Source organism: Neofelis nebulosa, chromosome 13 (genome assembly GCF_028018385.1).
Source record: "Neofelis nebulosa isolate mNeoNeb1 chromosome 13, mNeoNeb1.pri, whole genome shotgun sequence".
NCBI classification, from domain to species: Eukaryota; Metazoa; Chordata; class Mammalia; order Carnivora; family Felidae; genus Neofelis; species Neofelis nebulosa.
Window position 1 is genome coordinate 59,710,753 of NC_080794.1, and position 26,617 is coordinate 59,737,369.

At 39.6% G+C, this 26,617-nt stretch overlaps 1 protein-coding gene, 1 long non-coding RNA gene and 1 pseudogene across 4 annotated transcripts in view; 2 read left to right on the forward strand and 1 right to left on the reverse strand.

The window, feature by feature from the left end:
* Positions 1-26,617, forward strand: part of ENTPD1 (ectonucleoside triphosphate diphosphohydrolase 1) — a 129,332-nt gene that overhangs the window by 18,893 nt on the left and 83,822 nt on the right. The window contains exon 1 of one of the 3 annotated variants that reach the window (XM_058697302.1): positions 19,046-19,064. The exons of 1 other annotated variant lie outside the window; for it this stretch is intronic. Coding sequence is in view for 1 of the 2 variants with exons in the window: in XM_058697301.1 (XP_058553284.1) it covers positions 19,554-19,569 (16 nt within the window). In the remaining variant the exon portion in view is untranslated. Of the gene's footprint in view, positions 1-19,045; positions 19,065-19,439; positions 19,570-26,617 lie in introns of those variants that run through there. One more of the 3 variants, XM_058697301.1, reaches the window with a different exon arrangement.
* LOC131493133 (uncharacterized) lies at positions 5,020-11,174 on the reverse strand. The gene is made up of 3 exons (XR_009252482.1): positions 9,252-11,174; positions 8,382-8,441; positions 5,020-5,286 (listed from the first exon to the last, which is right to left on the reverse strand). It is a non-coding gene; the product is annotated as an uncharacterized LOC131493133 (long non-coding RNA).
* On the forward strand, positions 19,610-22,902 carry LOC131493130 (large ribosomal subunit protein uL1-like; annotated as a pseudogene).

The window sequence follows — 26,617 nt, forward strand, 5'->3', positions numbered from 1 at the left end:
CCCATTATATGTCAAACAATTAATTTAAAAATGGGGGGTTGTCACATACTTTGGACTAGATAAGAAAACTTTCAGAGTGGGAAGAGATTGTGTGACCAATTCATGGGCTGAGGAGTTTTACTTGGGAATGGCACGCCTGTTAAAGGGTTCTAGCTAACTTGTTCCCTGAAAGTTTTTATGAAAATGTTTAATATTTAGTGCAAATAATATAAAAATGTATAAAGAAAAGTCAGTAAACTCCTTTCCCACTCCTCCACCCATTTCTACTCTCTCTTCCCCTAGAAGGAGGATCCTTCCATGTCTTTCTTCACGTTCATGCATGATGTGCCTATATAGATTTTTGCAATGATATTATGCTAATCCCAAGACTCCCTATAGTGGATTTGTCAGGGTTGCATACACAGGTCCTCAGATCTCTTTACTGTTTCCGTGTGCGCTGGCTCCTGGTGTAATCACCCTCCCCACAGCCTGCACCTGGGTTGCCTTGTGGGCAGCCCTCAGGTTGCTGGAACATACTTTGCTTGTGTTCATAGGAGCCCAGAAGCATGTAAGAATTTACACCTTACCCACTAGCCTTGGCTAATCACTGATAAATGCAAAGTGTAAACTCTAGCTCTCCTGCTCCCCTCATGAATATAATTGAGTCAGTCATTCAGGTAGTTTCCTGACTTTGTTTTGTTTTGTTTTAGACACTAAACACAATGCTAAAATGTACAGCTTTGTACATATATCCTCTGCTCGAGTGTACGGAGTTTGAACTAAGCCACTGCACACTACTGAGATAAAGTGGTAAACCTCTAAGTCTGCAGAATGGTCTAAGGGAGAGAACTAGGCAACAGAATTTTGATTCTTTCCTTCAACAAATATTTACTGGTCTTCTTTCATGTGCAAGTTCTGTGTAAGGCCTACATGTTCAGTAGAGAACAAAACAGAAATGGTTTCTGTCCTCTTGGAACTTGTGTAGTCAGGGGTGGGAGGGAGACATTCAGCAACAATCTCATAAGTAAATCTTTGCAAATTGAACAAATGCTATGAAGAAAAAATTGAGTGGTCTGCAAGAGTGTAACTGAGGGACTTAGATTGGGAAATCAGGAACAACTTCTCTGGGGAAGTGACAGTTATTAGAAAATAAAAATAAAAAATTTTTCCAATGTTTAGATTATTTACACAATCCTAAAATTCATTCTAAGGAATTTTTATTTTACTTTGTATTTACTTGAATTGAACAGACATGAAATTGACTTTTGCTTCAACTTGCAATGTCTGCAGAATAGCCATCTTTTTGATGAATTCTTTGAAACTCCCTTTGCTATCTTGTCCTCTCAATCCCTTCCCCTGTCCTTTCATGTTTATCTCATTTAAAAAATTGTGATAATATTTCCAAGGTGGCATTTTCTGACCTTCTAGCCCACCTCTTTTCTGGCCCACATCAGGCTGATACATAGAGGGAGATTTCTGGTGAAGTAGTAAACAACAGGAGATCTATAAATATGAAAGATGGTCATACTGGCAGGAGAAGATGCTGAGGTATCTGGAGGTTGGAATCCTACTACTACTACCACTACCTAATCCTACTGCTTCCTTGTAAGAGGAATACACCTGATGTAACTCATTAACTAGTGCCTGGGACCTCCAGGATAGGTGGAAAGGGAAGGGAGTGAAAATGAAGGAGACCACAGAGAGCAGGAGACCGCTGATGCCACGATAGTCCCTGACACAGTGTAGGTGTTCACTAAATATTTGTTGAGTAAATGAATACATGAATGATGCTCACTGGAGTAAATTGCACATGAACTGATTGATCAGCAGCCTCACACGAAAAGGCAAGGTGCTGTTTTGCATTAGGCCCTGGACTCACTCACTCACTCTGTGAACATGATGATCTACTGATTAGAATGTTTTCTGGCAATTCCTGTGCCTAGGTTTCTAAATGCTAAGGGGTCAGGTAAGAATACATGCCATCCTTTCTCAAGATGGGGGAAATTTCAGATATGAATGAGATAGGGGAGAGGAAGCAAACCCAGGGCACAGGCAGGGGTGGGTGCTGGGACTGAGCATCCAGGGTTGAGTTCATTTGACGTGATCAGACCAGAGGTCACTGTCTGGAGGCTAAGATAACATCATCTTCCTGCACCAAAACCGGATGCAGCAGTCATTTGTCTGGAAACCAAGGAGTGCTGTGTCACCAGAGTCGTGAAAGGCTGGTTTGGGCAGGGAAATGCATAACCCAGTTGGTGACAGCCAGGGTTCTTCTCACCTTAAGTAGGCTGGACATAATCATAATAACTTCTTGGGTGTTTTGAGTGGCTACCCAGAAGGGTAAGATGTGAAGAGGATCTGATTTATATTTAATTTTTTAATGGCAATTTGAGAGAGATTGGAATAGCCACTCAAAATCAGCTATATATTAAGCACATATGCAAACTACTAGACTAGGTGCCATGGGATATGAAAGGATATGGATGAGGAGGAGAGAAAACGAATTTGGAGTCAGACTCAAGAATTTGAAGTCACCTCTAGGTTATATACATGAGATATATTACACATGAAAAGAAGCTGGCAATGCAAGGCATTGAGCAAGTACCAAGTAACTTGGCACTTGTGAGAAGAGAATTATGCTCTCAGAATTTGGAGGAGGGAGGCTTAGCTGGAAGACTAAAGATTTAAGGTTTGAACTAGATCTTGAAGGATGAACTGCGAGAACCACCTAGGCTAAGTCTGAAAACTATTATCTTTTCTTGCTCTCCTATTCATCCAGGCTCTGCTGGCCCTCAGTGGATGAGGGGCCTAATGTAAAGGAGAGCAGGACTTTGCCTGACTTTGGCTTTGTCTCCAGGGCTTGTCACCCCTGGCTGATCTCTGCAAAGGCGGAGGCAACATGCAAGCTTCCTGCTATAGACTGGCCTGGTATTGTGGGCTATTATTGTCTTCAAAAACTGGGTGTGTGAGCCATGCTGCTAAGGTCTTGAGCATAAAATTCTAGAGGCTATGTGTTCTTTAAAAATTTCCCCTTCTTCCTAGGACCAGTAATGTTCAGAAATTCAAAGACAGAGACTTATGCCCTTGGGAATCTTTGATTCGTTAGCAAGTACAACCCTGAACACTTAGGGTTGGTGAAGTGTGGTACATTTTTCTTAACTCCACTTTTTTCTCAATCTCAGAGCTACTTTCATTTGTCTTGGCAGTGTCCCCATATAAGGGGGCACTCTGGAGAAGTATAAGTATTTTCCCTCCTTTTATTATTATTTTTTTCACATTCTTGAACCAGCTGTCGCTTACTCCTTCCTGCCCTGCCCTGGTCCCAGAGTTTCTGACTTCTCCCTAGAGGCACTTATTGGAAACTTTTTGAGCCAGTGAAGAATCAGCTTAGAGGCTTTTCTACTTTTAGACCAATGGGAATATTGTGTGTCATGGATGGAAAGATTTGAATACTACAACTATCACACTGAGGCTACATAACAAGGCTAGTTCCATGTCTTGGCACACAGCCAGAGTTAACTTTGCTTTGCTGGATGTAGATACAATGAATTCTGTTTGACCAAGAAATCATGTGTAACAAATGCTTTTGCAAAACCTTGTCCTTTTAGCAGTTACTTCAACAAAGATGTGCTTCAGCAAGGGGTTTTTGTATAACAGCTGTGTTTAAACACCTATCTTAGCATTTTAAAAAAATGAACTTTTTATTTTAGAGTAGTTTTTTGATTTATAGAGAAGTTGTGAAGATAGTATAGAAAGTTCCCATATACTTCATACCCAGTTCCCCCCGTAATTATTAACATCTTAAATTAGTATGGTACATTTGTTACAATCCATGAACCAATACTGATACATTATTATTACTAAAATTCATACTTTATTCGGATTTCTTTAGTTTCTGTATAATGTTCCCTTTCTGTTCCAAGATCCCATATTTCATTTAATCCTCATGTCTTCTTAGGCTCCTCTTGAATGGGATTTTTTTTTAAACTTTCCTTGTTTTTGATGACCTTGACAAGTTTGAGAAGTACTGGTCAGGTATTTTATAGAATGTTCTTCAACTGGGATTTATCTGACACCTTTCTCATAGTTATACTGGGGCTATGCAGTTTTGGGAGGAAGAGCACAGAGATGAAGAGCCAGTTTTATCACATCACACCGAGGGTATGCACTATCAGCATGACCTATTACCGTTGGTGTTATCTTGGTCACCTGGCTCAGGTGGCATTTGTCAAGTTTCTCCACTGTGAAATCACTCTTCTTCCTTTCCCATACTCCACTCTTTGGAATGTAGTAACTATGTGTAGCTCGTGCTTAAGGAGTATTAGGCCCCATCTCCTAGAGGGCAGAGTATCTACATAAATTATTTGGAATTCTTCCTGTCAGAAGATCTGTGTATTCTCCCTCATTCATTTATTCAATAATTTATATCAGTATAAACTCATGGATATTTATTTTATACTTTCGGTTATAATTGACTACAATTTTATTTTGTGCTCAAATTCTTCCAGTTTTGGCTATTGTCTCCTGTGTCAGTTTGATCTACACTGTCACTGCGAGGTTTTTTGATCACTCCCTTACTTTCTGGCACCACAAGATATTCCAGGCTCACCTTGCGTATTTCCTACCCCAGTCCTAGAATCAGCCATTTCTTCAGGAGTTCAGGAGAACTGTGTTAGAATACCAAGATCTAGGGGCTGGCTGTGCTTCATCCTCCTTGAGTATCATTGGTTAGAGGCCCTCACAGCTGACACTGTGTCAGGAAGTATTTATGTACTCTGAACCTTGTATATATACACAACTGTAAATATTGCTATATTAAGCAGTCTATATGTTAAAGTAAACTTCATGAGTTCGTACTGATGTCTCCAACTATAGTGCATTACCATGTGAGTCATTCTAGACACTTCCCCTTGCCTTGTAACCTTCCACCCCAATAGTAGGGCCACTGACTCCTACCGTCATCCATTTACTTAAGTGTTCAATTCCAGTATACATGTACAGCGAGCAGTCTCTCAATTATGAACCAGTAGCCTCATGGGAAACTTTATCAAGTAGAGTAATGTATTTTGTATGGTTCCTTTTGCTTTTAGTATTGCAAACTTCACTTCTTTCCAAAGTCAGCACCCCTTTCTCTTCAAGTCATACTTCACCACCCATTCCCCTCTCTCAACATGGCCCCAGTCCCACAGTTGCTGTTGAATATATAGAATTGCTTTAAATTTGGGGAAGAGAGGTAGAGAGATCCTTTGTGCTATAGGATGGAAGGGACTTCTGCTCTCATTCTCCTCAGGTACCCTGGGTTTACTTCTGAAAAACAAAAGGATGACGTTGGAGGGGAAAAAGCAAGAGACACCAAAGAGAAGATAATGTTTTGTTTAATATAAACATAGATCTAGCATATAAGTGAATAGGAAAGGAAGACATACTTCTTGAGTGCCACCCATGTCCTAGAGTCTCTGTTAGGAGTGAGTTCTTACATATTTTTTTTCTCCTTTTCCCCTTACAGTAATATAGATTAAATATACAGATATAGAATCTATGATATAGATGAAAAACAAAATCTTGTGGTGCCTGGGTGGCTTAGTTGAGCATCTGAATCTTTATTTTAGGCCAGGTCATGATCCCAGGGTCTTGGGATGGAGCTCCACACTGGGCTCCACTCAGTGTGGAGCCTGCTGGATTATCTCTCTCTCTCTCTCTCTCTCTCTCTCTCTCTCTCTCTCTCCCCATCTGTCCCTTTCCCCCTCTTGCGCCTGCTCTCTAAATAAATAAATAAATAAATAAATAAATAAATACCTTTAATAAAGTAAATAAAACCAAATCTTTATTTTACATATAAAGGAACTGAGGTGCAGAGAGGCTTATTAACTTGTCTAAGATCACACGGTAAGAATTTGAACCTAGATCTCCTTAACTCTGAAGCTTTGGCAGCACGTCAAAATCATCTCGGCCTTTGGGGTGCCTGGCTGGCTTAGTCAGTAGAGCAGCCACCTCATGATCTCAATGTCTTGAGTTCAAGCACCAAGTTGAGTGTGGAGTCTACTTAAAAACAAACAAGCAAACAAACAAACAAAAGTCATCTGGGCTTTTAAAAAAGAAAATAAATAAACAAACAGAAAACCTTGCCTGAGCCCTATCCCAGACCAAGTTGAATCCCAATGTCTGAGGGTAGGCATGGGCATTAGCATTTTTAAGTGCCCCCGTTGATTATAATGTGCAAGCCAAGGTTGAGAATCATGGCTCTGCTTGGAGAGACAGTCTCTCTCCTACTTTTCTCCTAAAAGAAGGGAAAGGGCATTTTCTGAACCAATGTGCATTCTAAATACTCTCAGAGGATCCACCTCTATTCCCTATTTCCTACTCCATACAGGGGTTCTTATCATCTCTGAATAACTGCTAGCAGGCAGACAGAGTCAGAGCAGAGGTTATTATGGATAGAAGAGAAGTAGAGATTCAATCCAGTAAAGTTAATCTGTGTTTCTCTTCTCATGAGACATGTATGCATAGTGCTGATAGATTGTCAAAGCACAATGTCAAATAGTGTCAAGAAAATTTAATATGATTTTCAAAATGTGCTGGAAAATTTTGTTTGTTGAATATTCATACACCAATACCAAATAGTACTGACTTAATATCTTGGTTTATATGGAGTGAAAGAAGATGGAGCCTAGGTCTATTGCTGGTGGAAAAAAATGTATGAGTTCCTGAGATTAGATCTGTAAGATATCTAAGATATAACATTGTACCACATGATTTTCAAAGTACTATAATGTACCATTCCTATCAATTATAAAAACCCATTCTTTTACAGTCTCCTTTTAGCCTTGAAAGCAACTATAGCAAGGAATATTTTAAAAATATCAAAACGGCATTAATGCTTTGAACACTGTTTCAAATATTATGAAGAATATTTTATTTTTTTTAATTCAAAAAAATTTTTTTAAATGTTTATTTATTTTTGAGAGAGAGACAGGCATGAGCAGGGGAGAGCAGAGAGAGAGGGACACACGGAATCCCAAGCAGACTTCAGGCTCTGAGCTGTCAGCACAAAGCCTGACATGGGGCTCAAACTCATGAATGGCAAGATCATGACCTGAGCCAAAGTTGGCCACTCAACCGACTGAGCCACTTAGATGCCCCTATGAAGAACATGTTAGTATATTCAAATATAATAAAAGCTAAATGGATAAATGCAGGCATTCTTGGAGTTGGCAAAACATGTCATTTTTCTAATAGTTACCCATGACATTTATTTTAAAATACATAAAACCAGAGTACCTCCTAACATGAATTTTATCAATAGACTTTTGTTTTATTTATTTTTTAAATGCTTTATTTATTTTTGAGATAGAGAAAGAGAGAGCGCGCGCGACTGCACGCAAGTGGGGGAGGGGCAGAAAGAGGGGGACAGAGGATCTGAAGCCGGCTCTGCGCTACTGATAGAGGTGAGCCCGATGTGAAGCCGGAACTCACGAATTGTGAGATCATGACCTAAGCAGAAGTCAGATGTTCAACTGACTGAGCCACCCACGTGCCCTCAACTTCTGTTTTAATGAAGAAGTAGAAACAGTGTTGAGACCAGAATGCCCATCCTCCACCCCGTTCTACCAGCCACCTTCCATAGCACCACCTACCAGTGACTCAGATGCTACCATCACTACTCCGATTTCTGTGATTCCTGATTGCTTGGTCATTGTTGGGTGGATAGAGAGTTCTTCAAGTTGTCAAACCATACTGTGGATATTGCACATTAAAGAGAGTGCCTGATTATTGTGCTACAAACTGCACAGCGAATATATTTCTTTGGTTTACACTGGTGTAACAGCTTTTTAGCTTTGACCAGTTTGTTGTTCAGTTACTTTTATTTGTCTTGCAGATGATCTCTTTCATCTATTTGCTCCTCAGATGAAACGCTCAGCCTATTTTGTCATGATCATCTTGCCAGATTATAGCAGTTTTTTCCACTGAACCTTGCTATCTTTCAGTCCCAAGCCAGTTTTGCATTAGGGTTACTGACTCAGTGAATATTCAGCCATGTTCTTTAAGACCCTGGAGCAATTCCCTCGTATAATTATTGCACATCATCAGGTAATCTCCCACTTTTTGCCCAAGATTCTCTCTTTCTTTCTTTTTCTTTTCTTTTTTTTTTTTTTTTTTTTTTTAAGTAGTCTCCACGTCCAGTATGGAGTCCAATGCAGGGCTTGAACTCACAATGTTGAGTTCAAGAGCTGAGCTAAGATCAAGAGTCAGATGCTTAACTGACTGAGCCTCCCAGGTGCCCCTGAGATTCCTTTTTATCAGAAAATTTCAAACACACAAAGTGGAGAAAATAGTAAATCAAATTCGCATCTAACTTCTGCAGCAGTCACCTCATCCTTACTCTTGTTTCAGCTGTGCCTTACCTGTTCTTCCTCTTTTTGAAGTGAATTTAAGATTTCCTTTGAACATATTTCATTATGTATCTGCAAAAGTTAAGGATTTCTGAAAAATTGTAGACACAATACTATTAAACACATTTAAAAATGAATCGTTCTTTGATTTTAGAAAATAATATCCAAATAGTGTTCAAATTTCTTCAGTTATCTTGGAGTTTCTTTTAAATTGGTTTAAATCAGGGGCGCCTGCGTGGCTCAGTCGGTTAAGCGCCCGACTTTGGCTCAGGTCATGATCTCGCGGTCCGTGAGTTCGAGCCCCTCGTCGGGCTCTGTGCTGACAGCTCAGAGCCTGGAGTCTGTTTCAGATTCTGTGTCTCCCTCTCTCTGACCCTCCCCCGTCCATGCTCTGTCTCTCTCTCTCTAAAAAATAAATAAAAACGTTAAAAAAAATTAATTGGTTTAAATCAGAATTTCAAGGTCCAGATAGTACATTTGGGTTAGTATATCGTTTAAATCTCTTTTATTCTGTAGGTACCTCATCCTCTTTTGACTTTACTGCAATTTATTTTTATTTTTTAATTTTCTTAACATTTATTTATTATTGAGAGAAAGAGAGACACAGAGCATGAGCAGGGGAGGGGTAGAGAGAGGGGGCGACATAGAATCTGAAGTATGCACCAGGCTCTGAGCTGTCAGCACAGAGCCCCACACGGGGCTCGAACTCACAAACTGCGAGATCGTGACCTGGGCCGAAGTCGGTCGCTTAACCAACTGAGCCACCCAGGCGCCCCGCCCCCCGCTCCTCACCGCAATTTATTTGTTAAAGAAATTGAATTGTTTTGTAGTATTTCCTCAAGATTAAATTATACTGATTGTTTTCCTGAAGTGTCTTCTTACATGGTTTTCTGTGCCCTATATTTCCTGTAAACTGGTATTTAAATTGAGAGGCTTCAATTTTTTGGCAAGACTACTTCAGAAGGTGCTGTGTGTTCTTCCATCAAGAGGCCTTCAGTGAATGTTTGTACCTCCTTTTGTGATGTCAGCAGTCACTGATGATTATTACCTAGCTTCATCACTTAGATGTTTATATAATGATGATACTCTAATGCTATCAATTTGATTCTTTCATTATCTGGAATACTTTAAGGAGAAACTTTCCCTCATCAGTTATTTGGTTGCTGTGTGGTACAGTTTGTGCAGCAAAGCATATTGACTGTTGGTATTTCCTCCTCTTATTTGTTTTCTGAATAATGAATTGGTTCCAAAGATGAACAATGATTCCTTTAGATTATCATTATGAACACATAGGTATCAACATATCTGATGTGTTTCCATTCTTATTGCTGTTCAAAGTTTTACTATTTTGGCTAGTAGGAGCCACTTGAAGTTGGTTCCTGAGTCCCTTTGACACAACCCTAGTAGTTTTAGATAGCACCTTTGCTTTCTGATATGACAAAATATTCCAATCTCATAGACTTCCCACCTTAGGCTTGGAATCAGCCATTTTCCCAAAGAATTTGGTTCATTGTAGTGGAAAATAGTATTTAGACATCACAATCTTGTGCTGAGGCAGAAGGTAATATTTAGTAAAGACCTATAGGGAATGAGGGAAGGAGTTGTGTGGATATTTGGGAGAATAGCATTCCAGACAGAAGGAACAGCAGGTGCAAAGAATATGAGGCTGGAACAGAGGGAACAAGAAGAGGAAAGTAGTGGGAAAGAAAGAGGTGATGGGGAGCAGGCTAGGGAGGGCCTTGTAGGCTATCTGAAGGACTTTAGGTTTGCTTGGCATAGGTGGGAGCCATTGGAGGGTTTTGAGCAGAGGAATGAGGAATAATCTTTTGTTTTAACTGAATCACTAGTGCTGGGGTGTTATTGGACTGAACAGGCTTCAAAGCAGAATCTGGCAGACTAGTGAGAAGGCTATCACAGTAAACCAGATGAGAGGTGATGTGGCTAAGGCCAGTGTGGTAGCAGTGGAGATGATAAGGAGTCAGGTGCTAGATATATTTTGAAAATGGAACTCACAGAATTTGCTGAAGGATCTGACTTGGAATGTAAGGAAAGAGGATTCAATGTGACTCCAAGTTTTGTGGCCTGAGCTATAAGTGAAATCATAAAACATCATGATAATATGAGTGGCGTCTCTTCTGTGGGTCAGTGCTGTGTTTGGGGAAGGGACAGTAGAGGGGTCAGGGAAAGCCCCACAGAAGACTAGATACTTAAACTAAGTCATGAGGTATATGTAGGAGGACCCATGAGCAAGAGGGGAAAGAGCATTCTGAACAGAGGGAGTGACCGAGGAAGTAGAAGGTTAAACTTTGGGAGAGGTGGGTGTCTTGCATGAGTACAACTTATGTAAATGCAGAGTCCTGAAAGGACAATGGGTTTGGAATTATGATTTGGTTTTGGAGTACAGGGATCTATGGCAGGAAATGAGTCTAGAGAGGTAGAGGGGGACCTTATATATTCCATGATAAGAATTTGAATTTTGCTTTATGGATGATAAGGAGACTAGGACTTTTTAAGCCTGGGAATGTCATTATCAGGTTTATACCTCAGAAAGATCATGTGGGCAGTTCAATGAGAGAGATTGAAGATAAAGAAAAAATGAAACTTCAATCATTTTGAGAATTCATCAAAGATCACTTTATCATTAAAAGAAAGAGAAATATCTTCACTTCTTCCTAACAACTCTGTCTCTGAGTGCAGTTTTTACTTTCTACCTCTCATTACAAGTAACACGACCATGAGCAATTATAACAATTTTTTAATTCAGATTTAGTTTTTAAGATAAATTCTCAGGCCTTTGGAAAGACACACACAAATCCCATCTGTTTTTTAATTATTCTTGGATGAATAACACTGAACTATATAGTGTTTTCATATGCCAAGGAGGGTGTGACCACCAGGCAGTATGTTTTAACTGCTGTATGTTTTAACAGAACATGTTACCATAAGAAGCATTTGACATTTAGTCAAAGGTTCCCATAATATGAGTTGGGGGCTAAAATCATGGTTCTATTACGGCATATTGAATTTGGATGAACTTCACATTTTTGTGAAGAGCTAGTTAACATAATGAGATTTTTATCTCTTCTGGTTGAACTAGAAGTTGAGTACTTTACTCCTGATAGTTTCTCTCTCTGTGATGACATTAACAAAGAAATCAGTCATTTGTCAAAATGACTTTTACTCAACAATGTGACGTCCAAGTAGAACAGATAGGAGTTGCTTTGATTTTATTTTGTTTGAAATAGAGGACTATTGCCACAGTGCCCAATGTGGAGCTCTCCTTGACATGTTCGGTGTTTGTTTGTTTGTTTTTCCCACCTAACCCCTCACCCGCTCTGATCTTCCACTTGATCATTCCTTTCTCCTTCTAGCTTTGATGGTCTGTTTTCCATTCTATAGTTCACAGGATGTTTGGGGACATGCTGTTTTTCAAATCTTTCTTCAAAACAGTGATACCAATCATTAAACCCATTATAAAAATTGTTGATTTATACAAATATCTCATTATCTTTCTTAAAAATAATTTTATCGTATAAGACAAATACCAAACCAATATTCCTTGGTAGAGATGGAGTCTAAACTGGCTCTGGAAGGCATCCATTGGATTTTTCATTTAGCATAATTAGTTAATATAAATGCAAAATCATGTAACTAGGAACCATTAGTAAGATAAAAGAAGAGTTTTGTTGGACAGAATCAGATTTATTAAAAATCAAACATTTATTGAGCACATACTATGTGCCAGGCAATGTGCAAAGTAACAGAGATGCCTGAACTGGAAAGGCAGCCCTTGCCTTTATTAAAGTATCATGGAGAATTTATTTTCTATATAGAGTCAAAAACAATCTGGAGGGAGGAGTTCAGATGGTGGAGTAGTAGGGGGACCCTGGGCTTGCCTTGTCCCTCAAACACAGCTAGATCAGCATCAAATCATTTTGAACACCTAGGAAATTGATCTGCAGATTAAAAGAACAATCTGCATAATTTGATATAGAGAACCTGGAAGGCTTATTTTAACAAATCAAAGCACACCTAGTTAAAGGTCCAAACACTTCCCATTGCAAGCAAGGAGGAACTCTGCAGAGGACTGACCTGGGGGAAAGAGCAGCCAAATCACAACAGCAGAGTGCACACAGCATACACCAGAAACACTTCTTGAAGTGTCAGGCTCTGGACACTGTATGACCCCTTCTTTTTTTTAAAAAAATTTTTTTTCAACGTTTTTTATTTATTTTTGGGACAGAGAGAGACAGAGCATGAACGGGGGAGGGGCAGAGAGAGAGGGAGACACAGAATCGGAAACAGGCTCCAGGCTCCGAGCCATCAGCCCAGAGCCTGACGCGGGGCTCGAACTCACGGACCGCGAGATCGTGACCTGGCCAAAGTCGGACGCTCAACCGACTGCGCCACCCAGGCGCCCCTGACCCCTTCTTAATATAGTATTACTTTCAGGAGCAGGAAACATAACAAGCTTTCATAACATGCAAAAGACAGAGACCTGGACAAAATGACAAGACAGAGGAATTCTCCTCCAAAGAAAGATCAAGAAGAAACCACAGCCAGAGATTTGTTCAAAACAGATATAAGCAATATATCTGAACAAGAATTTAGAACAATAGTCATAAGAATACTAGCTGGGCTTTAAAAAAAAAAAAAGAGCTAGAAGTCACCAGGGAACCACTTGCTGCAGAGATTAAAGACCTAAAAACTAGTCAGGCAGAAATAAAAAATACTATAACTGAGATGCAAAACTGACTGGATGTAATCACAAGGATGAAAGAAGCAGAGGAATGAATAGATGACATAGAAGACAAAATTATGAAAATAATGCAGCTGAAAAGAAGAGGGGGGAAAAAACTATTAGATCATGAATATAGACTTAGGGAACTCAGTGATTCTATAAAGCACAATAATATCCATATCATAGGAGTCCCAGAAGAAGAGCAGGAAAAGGGGGCAGGTTTATTCGAACAAAGTATAGCTGACAACCTCCCTAATCTGGGGAAGAAAATAGGCACTCAAGTCCAAGAGGCACAGAGAACTCCCCTTAAGATCAACAAAAACAGGTCAACACCAAGACATATCAGAGTGAAACTTGCAAAATACAAAGATAAAAAGAGAATTCTGAAAGCAGCTAGGGACAAAAGATCCTTAACCTAGAAGGGCAGACACATAAGAGTAGCAGCAGACCTGTTTACAGAAACTTGGTAGGCCAGAAGGGATTGGCATGACATATTCAATATGCTAAATGGGGAAAATATGCAGCCAAGAATACTTTATCCAGCAAGACTGTCATTCAGAATAGAAGGAGAGATAAAGAGTTTCCAAGACAAGCAAAAACTAAAGGAATTTGTGAACACTAAACCAGCTCTGCAAGAATTATTAAAGAGTACCCTTTAATCGGGAGAGACCAAAAGCAACAAAGAATGGAAAGGAACAGAGGCAATCTACAGCAACAGTGACTTTACAGGAAATACAATGGCATTAAATTCATAGTACCCTGAATGTAAATGGACTAAATGCCCCAATCAAAAGACATAGGGTATCATAATGGATTAAAAAAAAAAAAAAAAAAAAAAAAAAAACAAGGCCCATCAATATGTTGCTTACAAGAGACTCATTTTAGACTCAAAGACACCTCCAGATTGAAAGTGAGGGGATGGACATCAAAAGAAAGCTGGAGTAGCCATACTTTTATCAGACAAACTAGAGTTTAAGCCAAAGACTATAGCAAGAGATGAAGAAGGACGCTATATCATAATAAAGGGGTCTATCCAACAAGATTTAACAATTATAAATATTTATGCCCCCAACTTGAAGAAGCCAAATATATAAATCAATTAAGAACAAACTTAAAGAAACTCATTGATAATGATACCGTCATAATAGGGAACTTTAACACTCCATTTACAACAGTGGACAAATCATCTAAGCAGAAGATCAACAAGGAAACAATGGCTTTGAATGCCACACTGGACCAGATGGACTTAACAGATATATTCAGAGCATTTCACCCCAAAGCAGCAGAATACACATTTCTTTTTGAGTGCATATGGAACATTCCCTAGAATAGATCACATACTGGTGCACAAATCAGGCCTCAACAAGTACAAAAGGATTGAGATCATACCATGCATATTTTCAGACAACAATGTTATGAAACTTGAAGTCAACCACAAGAAAAAATTTGGAAAGGCCACAAATACATGGAGGCTAAAGAATATCCTACTAAAGAATGAAGGGGTTAACCAGGAAATTAAAGAAGAAATTACAAAATACATGGATGAAAAAGTGAAAACACAACAGTCCAAAACCTCTGGGATGCAGCAAAGGTGGTTATAAGAGGGAAGTATATAGCAATACCAGATCCTTCTCAAGAAGCAAGAAAAGTCTCAAATATACAACTTAACCTTACACCTAAAGGAGCTGGAATAAGAACAGCAAATAAAGCCCAAAACTAGCAGAAGAAGGGAAATAATAAATATTAGAGCAAAAATAAATGATATAGAAACTAAAAAAACAGAACAGACCAATGAAACTAGGAGGTGGTTCTTTGAAAGATTAACAAAATTGATAACCCCCTGGCCAGACTTATTAACCATCAGAGAGAGAGAGAGAGAGAGAGAGGACCCAAATAAATAGAATCATGAATGAAAGAGGAGGATCACAACCAACACCAGAGAAATACAATTATAATGCTCATATTATGAGCAATTATATGCCAACAAATTTGGCAATCTGGAAGAAATGGATAAATGCCTAGAAACATATAAACTACCTGAAACAAAACTAAAACAGGAAGAAATAGAAAATTTGAACAGACTCATAACCAGCAAAGAAATTGAATTAGTAATCAAAAATCTCTCAACAAACAAGTCTGGGGCTGGATGGCTTCCCAGGGGAATTCTATCAAACATCTAAAGAAGAATTAATACCTATTCTTCTGAAACGTTTCCAAAAAATAGAAACAGAAGGAAAATTTCCAAATTCATTCTATAAGGCCAACATTACCTTGATTCCAAAACCAGACAAAGACCTTAATAAAAAGGAGAATTACAGGCCAATATCCTGATGAACATGGATGCCAAAATTCTCAAGGTACTAGCAAATCGAATCCAATGGTACATTAAAAGAATTATTCACCACAATCAAGTGGGATTTATTCCTGGGCTGCAGGGGTGGTTCAATATTCACAAATCAATCAACGTGATATATCACATTAGTAAAAGAGAGCATAAGAACCATATGATCCTCTCAGTAGATGAAGAAAAAGCATTTGATAAATATAGCAAAGTAGGGATAGAAGGAACAGACTTTAATATCAAAAAGGTCATATACAAAAGACCCACAGCTAATATCCTCAATGGAGAAAAACTGAGAGCTTTCCCCCTAAGGTCAGGAACACAGCAGGAATGCCTACTCTCATCACTGTTGTTCAACGTAGTACTGGAAGTCCTAGCCTCAGCAATTAGACAATAAAAAGAAATAAAAGGCATCCAGATTGGCAAGGAAAAAGCCAAACTTTCACTCTTCACAGATGACATGATACTCTATGTGGAAAACCTGAAAGACTCCACCAAAAAATTGCCAGAACTGATACATGAATTCAGCAAAGTCACAAGATATAAAATCAATGTTCAGAAATCTGTGGTATTTCTATACACCAATAATGAAGCAGCAGAAAAAGAAATCAAGGAATCAATCCCACTTAAAATTGCCTCAAAAGTCATAAGATACCTAGGAATAAACTTAACCAAAGAGGTAAAAGATCTGTACTCTGGAAACTATAGAACACTTATGAAAGAAACTGAAGAAGGCACAAAGAAATAGAAAAACATTCCATGCTCATGAATTAGAACAAATATTGCTAAAATGTTCACACTGCCCAAATCAATCTACACATTCAATGCAATCCCTATCAAAATAACACCAGCATTTTTCACAGAGATAGAACAAACAATTCTAAAATTTGTATGGAGCCAGAAAAGCCTCCAAATAGCCAAAGAAAAACAAAGCGGGAGGCATCACAATTCCAGACTTCAAGCTGTATTACAAAGCTGTAATCATCAAGACAGTGTGGTACTGGCACAAAAACAGACACGTAGGTCAATGAAACAAATAAAGAACCCAGAAATGGACCCACAACTATATGGTCAACTAGTCTTTGACAAATCAGGAAGAAATACTCAATGAAAAAAAGTCTCTTTAACAAATGGTGTTGGGAAAACTGGACAGTGACATGTGGAAGAATGAAACTGGACCACTTTCTTAACCATACACAAAAACAGATTCAGTGGAATACTACTTGGCAATGAGAAAGAATGAAATATGGCCTTTTCTAGCAACGTGGATGAAACTGGAGAGTGTTATGCTAAGTGAAATAAGTCATACAGAGAAAGAGAGATACCATATGTTTTCACTCTTATGTGGATCCTGAGAAACTTAACAGAAGACCGTGGGGGAGGAGAAGGGGGAAAAAAAAGTTAGAGAGGGAGGGAGGCAAACCATAAGAGACTCTTAAAAACTGAGAATAAACTGAGGGTTGATGGGCGGTGGGAGGGAGGGGAAAGTGGGTGATGGGCATTGAGGAGGGCACCTGTTGAGATGAGCACTGGGTGTTGTATGGAAGCCAACTTGACAATAAATTTCATATTTAAAAAAATAAAATAATAAAATAAAATGCATTCAAAATGGAGGAAAGTCCTAAATGTGAGACAGGAAACCATCAAAATCCTAGAGAACACAGGCAGCAACCTCTTTGACTTTGGCTGTAGCAACTTTTTACTAAACACATCTCCAGAGGCAAGGAAAACAAAAGCAAAAATGAACTATTGGGACCTCATCAAGATAAAAAGCTTCTGCACAGTGAAGGAAATAATCAACAAAACTAAAGGGCAACCTACGGAATGAGAGAAGATATTTGCAAATGACATATCCGATAAGGGGCTAGTATCCAAAATCTATAAAGAACTTACCAAACTTAACACCCCAAAAAGAAATGATCCAGTGAAGAAATGGGCAGAAGACATGAAAAGACATTTCTCCAAAGAAGATATATAAATGGCTGACACATGAAAAGATGCTCAACATCACTCATCATCAGGGAAATATAGATCAAAACCACAATGAGGTACCACCTCACACCTGTCAGAATGGCTAAAACGGACAACTCAGGAAACGACAGATGTTGATGAGGATGCAGAATAAGGGGAACCCTCTAGCACTGTTTGTGGGAATGCAAACTGGTGCAGCCACTTTGGAAAACAGTATGGAGTTTCCTCAAAAAGTTAAAAATAGAACTACCCTATGATCCAACAATCACACTACTAGGTATTTACCTAAAGGATACAAAAATACTGATTTGAAGGGACCCATGCACCCCAATGTTTATAGCAGCACTATCAACAATAGCCAAATTATGGAGAGAGCCCAAATGTTCATCAACTGATGAATGGATAAAGAAGATGTGGTATATATATACACAATGGAATATTACCCAGCCATCAAAAGGAATGAAATCTTGCCATTTGCAACAACATGGATGGAACTAGAGTGTATTTTGCTAAGTGAAATAAGTCAGCCAGATAAAGATAAATACCATGATTTCACTCATATGTAGAATTTAAGCAAAACAGATGAATATGGAGGAAGGGAAGGAAAAATTAAAAAAAGATAAAAACAGAGAAGGGGGCAAACCATAAGACTCTTAACTATAGAGAACAAACTGAGTTTGCTGGAGGGGAGGTGGGTTGGGGGATGGGCTAAATGGGGGATGGGTGTGAAGGAGGGCACTTGTGATGAGCACTGGGTGTTATATGTAAGTAATGAATCACTAAATTCTACTTCTGAAACCAGTACTATACTAGATGTTAAGTAACTTGAATTTAAATAAAATCTTTAAAGAAAAAGAAGTAAAACTCTATAGTGGTCCCTAATTTAGTAGTTTATATGAAGAAAAATGTCTTATGGTATAATTGCATTTAGATACAAATTCTCATGCTAGAAAGGCAACGTAGAAAAAGCATGAAGTAGGAATCAGAAAATCCTATCTGCTCTCTGCTTTGTTATTTATTCATTAATTCAACCATCTATCAAACATTTATCGACAGCCTACTCTGTAGAGCAACTTTATTACGTGCTGGGGAGCATGGTAGCAAAAAAGAGAGACCCCTCCCTGCTTTCTCTCTTTGTGTGAACATGAGCAGATGGCATAACTTTTCCTCCTCTCTAACCTTGGTTAGACTAGATGTCTGTGATCTGTTTTCAGACCTAAAATGCTAAGGTTTGTGACAGCCATGTGGAGGGAGAATTTGCCCAAGGAGCGAGCCTTGGGCCTTGAGTACTTACCTTCCTCTGGGAGAATTAGGTCTTGTCCTGATTTCAAAATAACATAAATACACAATTTGAAAATGTTTTGGTCAGCCTCTTATCTGCATTTGACTCATCTTGGCAAAGCCTGGGTGTGGCAGTTCATGCTGCGAAGACTTCGGAGGTGGGACGTTAAAGTTTGGAAAAGGTGGACGACTTGCATCAGTACAGCTGGATAGCGGTTCCCAGCCTCCTCTGCCTTCCCACCAATAATGTGGCTTCTCCTGCCACAGTGACTTTTCCTGCCACAGCATCCATCCGTGACAGGACTGTTGCTCTTGTGGTCTAATGAGCCTGGAAAAGGGATTGCTCTTCAGCCGACCAGAGGTAATCAGCTTTATGGGGCAGGAAGAACTGTTCTTGAGTTCTTCTAGTTTTTCTAGTGGGTATCAGGTAACAAGCTTCTAGTTATCTGGCTTCAAAACTGCAAAAAGTAAATAGCTTTTTTGCTTGCAGCCAAGATAACATTCCTCGAGAGAAAAAAATGGATTTCTGTAACAAAATGAGAGGGAGAGCGAGATACTTGAACATACATAGCTTTAAGAATACGAAAAATGACAACCCCAACCCAGTCAAATCTTCGTGTGCTTTAGGGAAATGAGCAGCGGGACTCAGCCAATCTATTCTTTCCAGTCAATGAAAGAGACATAGGGTTTGAGGTTCCTTCCGAAACGGGGCCGGCTAATTTAGCCCCTCCCACAAGCCCGAGGGTCTGTTATATCTCGGTTCCTTGAGTACCTCTCTCACTGAGACCGAGCACAGCAAGCAGAAGCTGAAAAAATAGAGCAAAGAGGAAGAAAACAAAAGCTGCCAATTATGGAAGATAGAAAGGGTAAGAGCAAATTGATTTGATCTGAATCCTTAAGAACAAACCAAAAAAAAAAAAAAAAAAAAAAGAAGGAAAAAAACCCCAAAAACCCAGACCAAAAGCAAGTACTTGAAAGAGCAAGAGGCATAAATCCCCAAATGAACTTTCCCACCCTCTCCTACAGAGAGGAGGCAGAGAAAGAACTTTGGGAAACTTTTTAGGAAGCAAAGCCCCGGGGTTTTAGTGAAGGGTGGCTCTTGAGTAAGCTGGAGGGGCTCATGAATATTCATGATCAATTTGCATTCAGCTCTAGTGTTTTAGCGGCAAATGACTCCTTCCATCCCTTTGCGGTTTTAAGAAGCAGCTGCCTCATTTATAGTCCAGAGTCATCTTGCTTCGGGTCTGTACCTCAGCGAGTTTGCTTGAAGATGCTGGGCTCTGTGTGTAGGAGATTTGTTTTGTTCTCAAATTTCCTGCGTGCTTTCCTGTTGTTAAATTAGCCAAGGGTTCTCTGCCAGGAGTTAGATAGAGAAGTTAATGTGGCAAGAGGCTGTCACAACAGGACCTCACAGTATGTCTTAAAAAAGACGAACCGCTTCTTGGGATGTGTGTATATGTATGGTGTGTGTCTGGGTGGGGGTGGAGTGAAGGGGTGGAGGGGTGAACAGTTTTATCTTAAAAAAGCAAGGCATATCTGGGTGACTATATTTAGCTTTTGTCTAAAAACTGTAAGAGCAGCCTAGTTTGCGCAGATGGTGTGCACTCTCTGTCTTTTACCTCTTTTGGGCATTTTCTGCCACGATGGAGAGCCAGCTGCTTGCCAGCCCATGGGAGTCAGGGAGAGTCTCTACAGCAGTGTGTTGTGTAGGGTTGCAAACCTTCTTCTTCATCTCTAATTTCTGATAGCCCCACATGTTTTTATCACAAAGAATGCAGAGCAATGGGATGAATAGTCAACGGGTTCTTAATGATAGTGATAAAAGCTATTAACGTTTACTAAGTCTTTACTCTGCGCCGGGAGCTATTCTAAACACATTACCTGTATTATTTATTCCTCACATCAACTTAAGAGGTGAGTGCTATCATTATCATTCTCATTTTCCACATGGTGGTGATATAATGAGAGTGTTGCTTGCCTTGGGATCACACTGTTAGTGAATGGTGAATTTAGATACAGGTCATTGGACTCAGGGTCTGTAGGCTTTTTTTCTATACTCTCACTGTTAAAACTCCTGAAGGCTCTGGCTACTATGGCCAGATGTGGTTGATTCTGAGTCTGCAGAGCTTTGAGCTACTGGGAGAAATGATACTGATGAAATCTCAAGTCTGAGAAGGAATCTGTGCTTTGGTATCAATTCACATACATTTTCTCATTTGGTGCTCATGGCCATTCTCTATGATAGAGCCCAGGTATTGTTAGTTTTACCCTTTTACAAAAGGAAGAGAGTGGGACCAGGAGGGGTTATGTGACAGTAATCACACAGCTAGTTTTTCCAAGTCCAGACCAGAAATACCCTCCCTCTGGTTTCCCTTCTAACCTACAGAGCGAGCCCAGTCATCTCTGAACTTCGGTCCCCACCCCCAGCCACTTTCAGTTCCCCAAATGACCTTGTTCCTTTCCGCCCTCTCAGACTGTTACATGGCACTTGCTTCTGCCTTGAAGGCCTATGTGGCCTTCTCCTTCCCCTTCAGTCTGGAGCCCCACTGCCTAGATTTGAATCCCAGCTCCACCATTTACTAACTGAGTGCCTTGGTTTCTTCATCTATAAAATGAATAGAATAATAATATCTGCCTCATAGCGTTATTATAAAGACTGAGGAATTTATGCAAAATTCTCAGAATAGGATCTGACGTATAGAGTATGTGTTCAGTAAATGTGAGCTGTTGCAATCATTCTTTCAAGCTTTATCTTGGTTACCAACTGCCACGTCATGCCTTCTCCTTCCCTTGAGCCTTAGGTTAACCCCTGACTTGGATGTTTCTACAACACCTCCACTGCTTACGCCTAAGCTGGTGCTCATGATACTCATCCACATTGCTGTCCTCTGCATTTCCTCCCCCTTACCCTGATTATAATTTCTTTATTCACCTTTGGATTGCCAGTGTCTAGTACAATGTTTCACACATAATAGGAACTCAACAAATATTTAGTAAACTAAGTATTATTTTTTTAGCTGATGTTTATCCAAGAATCAGAAGGCTAGTTTAAAAGGGGACCCTATGACTCTTTTCTGATTATTGTGGTACGTGGCACCATGAGCAACAAAGTCTCCCGTGACACCCTGTATGAGGCGGTGCGGGAAGTCCTGCCCAGGAACGGGCCAGCCCAAGCACCAGGAGTTTTGGGAGATGGTGGAGCTGCAGGTCAGCTTGAAGAACTATAACCCTCTGAAGGACAAATTCTTCTTGGGCAACGTCAGGCTTACGTCCACTCCCTGCCCCGCGTTCTCTGTATGTGTTTTAGGGGACCAGCAGCACTGTAATGAGGCCAAGGCTATGGTTATTCCCCACATGGACATTGAGGCATTGAAGAAACTCAGCAAGAATAAAAAATTAGTCAGGAAGCTGGCCAAGAAGTATAATGCCTTTTTTGCTTCAGAATCTCTGAGCAAGCAGATCCCACAAATCCTGGGTCCAGGCCTGACTAAGCCTGGCAAGTTCCCTTCCTTGCTGGCCTACAATGAGAACATAGCGGTCAAAGTAGATGAAGTGAACTTGGCCACATGAAGACGACAGATGATGAGCTTGTGAACAACATCCACTTAGCTGTCAATTTCCTGGTGTCATTGCTCGAGAAGAATTGGCAGAACCTCCTAGCTTTGATACTTCAAGAATACCATGGGCAAGCCCCAGTACCTGTACTAAGGCACAGTTTAATAAACCCTAGTGCTGCCAAAATAAGTAAATAAAAAAATAAATGAGAAATAAAAGGGGACCTATGAGTTTTCAGTAGAGTTCCCGCTGGTACATACCGCTCTTTTATTCACTCTATTAAGATACCCCCCTAAGTGAATACGCCGAGAAACAAGATGCATCCCTTCTAGGAGGCTGATCATCAGAGCTGATGTGGCCCCATGCCAGGGTACCCAGGTTGGCCAATCCAGCTCTGGCAGAACTTTAGCCCCCACTCCCCATTCAGCCAGGGGCCAAACTGGAGATTTCAGATGCCTCGTAGCACAACCTCACTATCTCTGAACAGAGCATCTGGTTCCAGAAATAGTGCCTCCCCAGCCCCATTTATTTATTTATTTTTTAATATATGAAATTTATTGTCAAATTGGTTTCCATACAACACCCAGTGCTCATCCCAAAAGGTGCCCCCCTCAATACCCATCACCCACCCTCCTCTCCCTCCCACCCCCCATCAACCCTCAGTTTGTTCTCAGTATTTAACAATCTCTTATGCTTTGGCTCTCTCCCACTCTAACCTCTTTTTTTTTTTTTTTCCTTCCCCTCCCCCATGGGTTTCTGTTAAGTTTCTCAGGATCCACATAAGAGTGAAACCATATGGTATCTGTCTTTCTCTGTATGGCTTATTTCACTTAGCATCACACTCTCCAGTTCCATCCACGTTGCTACAAAGGGCCATATTTCGTTCTTTCTCATTGCCATGTAGTACTCCGTTGTGTATATAAACCACAATTTCTTTATCCATTCATCAGTTGATGGACATTTAGGCTCTTTCCATAATTTGGCTATTGTTGAGAGTGCTTCCCCAGCCCCATTTAATAGCAACCTTATAGTCCGAGACAATGTGTTCTGGTAATAGAAGAAAAACATACACTGCAGAGGTTGGCCCTGAGTAAAATCATAAAGTACGTTAAACTTGTTTCCAGCACCCTCCCTTTCCTCTTTCTGGCATACCTTCAAAGCAATTTGACAAATATTATTGTGTGTCTACCATTTGTAAGTCCCCATGCCAGATGGGTGAGATATAAACAGTTTGCTCACAGTCTAGTGAAGGAAGACAGACATATATACAACCAACTTTAACTGAAACCAGACTCTGTGAAGTGTTAATAATAAGGGCTAACATTGATTACTATGTACCAGGCACTGTAATTTTTATATGCATTGTGTCATAGAATCTTCACAACAAACCTGTGATATCGGTTTCTGCATCTCATAGCTGAGGAGGGAAGTCACTTGGCCAAGGGCCCAGAGATAGTATAGGAAGAGGGGACATTTATTTTATTCAAGTGTAATTAACATGTGGTGTTATATTAGTTTATATTCGTTTATATTAGTCATATTAGTTTTATTGATTCAACAATTCTATACATTACTTGGTGCTCATGATGATATATGTACTCTTAATCCCCTTTACCTAGTTCATCCCCCGCTCTGGCAACTACAAGTTTGTTCTCTGAATTTAAGAGTCTATTTTTGTTTTTCCCTCTTTGTTTGTTTTGTTTCTTAAAATCCACACGAATGAAATCCTATGGTATTTGTTTTTCTCTGACTTATTTCACTTAGCATTATACCCTCTAGATCCATCTATGTTGTTGCAAATGGCAAGATCTCAGTCTTTATTCTTTTTATATATATATTATATATATTCCATTGAATATATATAATGCCTCTTCTTTCTTTATTTCATTTTTTTAAGTAAGCTCCATGCCCAACATGGGTCTTGAACTCACAACCCTGAGATCAAGAGTTGTGTGTTCCACTGACTGAGCCAGCCAGGTGCCCCTACCATCTCTTCTTTATTCATTCATCTATTGATGGATGCTTGGGTTGCTTCCATATCTTGGCTCTTGTAAATAATGCTGCAATAAACATAAGGGTGCATATATATATTTTAAAGTTTATTTATTTTTGAGAGAGAGAGGGAGAAGGAGAGGGAGATAGGGAAGGGCAGAGAGAGGGAGAGGGAGAATCCCTAGTGGGCTCTGCACTGTCAGCACAGAGCACAATGCCGGGCTCAAACTCACGAACCTTGAGATTATGACCTGAGCCAAAATCAAGTGTTGGACACTCAACTGAGTGAGCCACCCAGGTGTCCCTGGTACACATACTTTTAAAATTAGTGTTTTCATTTTCCTTGGGTAAATACCCAGTAGTGGAATTACTAGATGATATGGTAGTTCTATTTTTATTTTTTGAGGAAGCTCCATACTGTTTTCCACAGTGGCTGCACCAGCTTGCATTCCCACCAACAGTGCATGAGGATTCATTTTTCTCCACATCCTTACCAACACTTATTATTTCATATGTTTTTGATTTTAGCTAATCTGACAGGTGTGAGGTGATATCTCATTGTGGTGTGATTTGCATTTCTCTGATGATGAGTGATGTTGAGCATCTTTTCATGTATCTGTTGGCAATCTGTATGTCTTTCTTGAAAAAATGTCTATTCATGTCTTCTGTCCATTTTTCAATTGGATTATCTGGTTTGTTTGTTTGTTTGTTTTGGTGTTGAGTTGTATAAATTCTTTATATATTTTGGATATTAACCCCTTGTCAGATGTGTCATTTGCAAACATCTTCTCCCATTCAGTAGGTTGCCTTTATGTTTTCTTGATGGTTTCCTTTGTTGTACAAAAGCTTTTTATTTTGGTGTAATATCAATAGTTTGATTTTGTTTTTGTTTCCTTTGCCAGAGGAGACTTTGAGTCACAGATTACCTATGTCATTGCAGGATCATGGGAAATGTCATTCATTCATTCGTTCATTCGTTCATTCAGCCAGGGGCCATTTATTTCTTCAATAAATGAAGGGTTTATTCATTTATTCAATACATGACCTAGAACAGGAAGCTAACCTCTAATTTGCCATACAAGAAAGAAGTCTGAATTTATTGCACACAAACTATTATTACTAAAAAGTAATACTCCCAGTGTCGGAGTTTCTAAATATCTCCCACTTTTTCTCCATGGCTCCAAGTCTCCCTGCTTTTATTCCCTGCCTCCAACCTGAGAAGTACTGGAGAAGTATTGTCTCTAGAACCCTTTCCTGGATGTTTGGAGTACCATGGAGTAGGGGTAGCAGGGACTCAGGGCTCTGAGACTGGGAATAGTGTGCCTGGGGCATTGTACCCACTCTGCAGAAGTGAGGTGGGAATGATTCTAGGTGCAAAGGGGGGAAGTGGGTGCAGAGAGGACCAGTGGAATTTCTTTAGTTTGGAAAATTGAGGGAATTATGAGGAAAAAAGAAGCTGTTGGAGAAAAGAAGGCAGAGAAGAGTTTGTGTAACATGCTTCCATCCTGTTGTGTTTGTGCTAGAATATCAACATGACTTTAGAGACCCAGGAACAATGGCAGTACATGTCCTTCATAAAGACGTGTTTCCTTTTGATTCATAGAAGGGATGTGGACAATTCTTTATGACCGTGAGAGTGTAAGTAATGTGGCACATGCCCGTTAAAGAAAACATGAAAATATAGATTGGGGGAGAAAAGAAAAACAATCATTCCCGACAATATCTTGGTGTATTTCCTTGCAGTTCCTTTTACTATGCCTGTGTTGTTTCTCTTTTTGCATTTTCTTGGCTAGGATCTTGAAAAATTATGAGATGGCATTATGATTGTTAGGCTATACATACAGTTTTAAAGCCTGGATTTTAGCATAGCAGTGAAGCATGAACATTTCTATCTTAGCCTTGCTCTGTTATCATAATTTTTATGGTCCTATAATTTAATAATTCTCCTGTTATTGAACATTTAGGTTGTTACCATTTCCAATAAACGTCTTTATGCATAAAGTTTTTCCATACGTAGGGTTGCATGCTAGGATAGATAGAGTCCCAGAAGTAGAAATACCAGATTAAAACTTGTAAATAGTTTTTAAAGTTCTTGATTACTGTTGCCAAGTTGCTGTCCGTAAGGGTGGACATTTCATGCTTCCACAAGCAGCTCCTGTTTTGTTGCATCCCTGACAGCTTTGGTGTTTTTTTAAAAAATAATCTTATCTACTTTTATGTTGTTTTAATTTGTGTTTTTTAAATTTTGTTATTAATTTTGAGAGAGACAGAGAGAGCATGAGCAGGGGAGGGGCAGAGAGAGAGAGTCCCAAGCAAGCTCTGCATTGGCAATGCAGAGCCCAACGTCGGGCTCAAACTCATGAAACT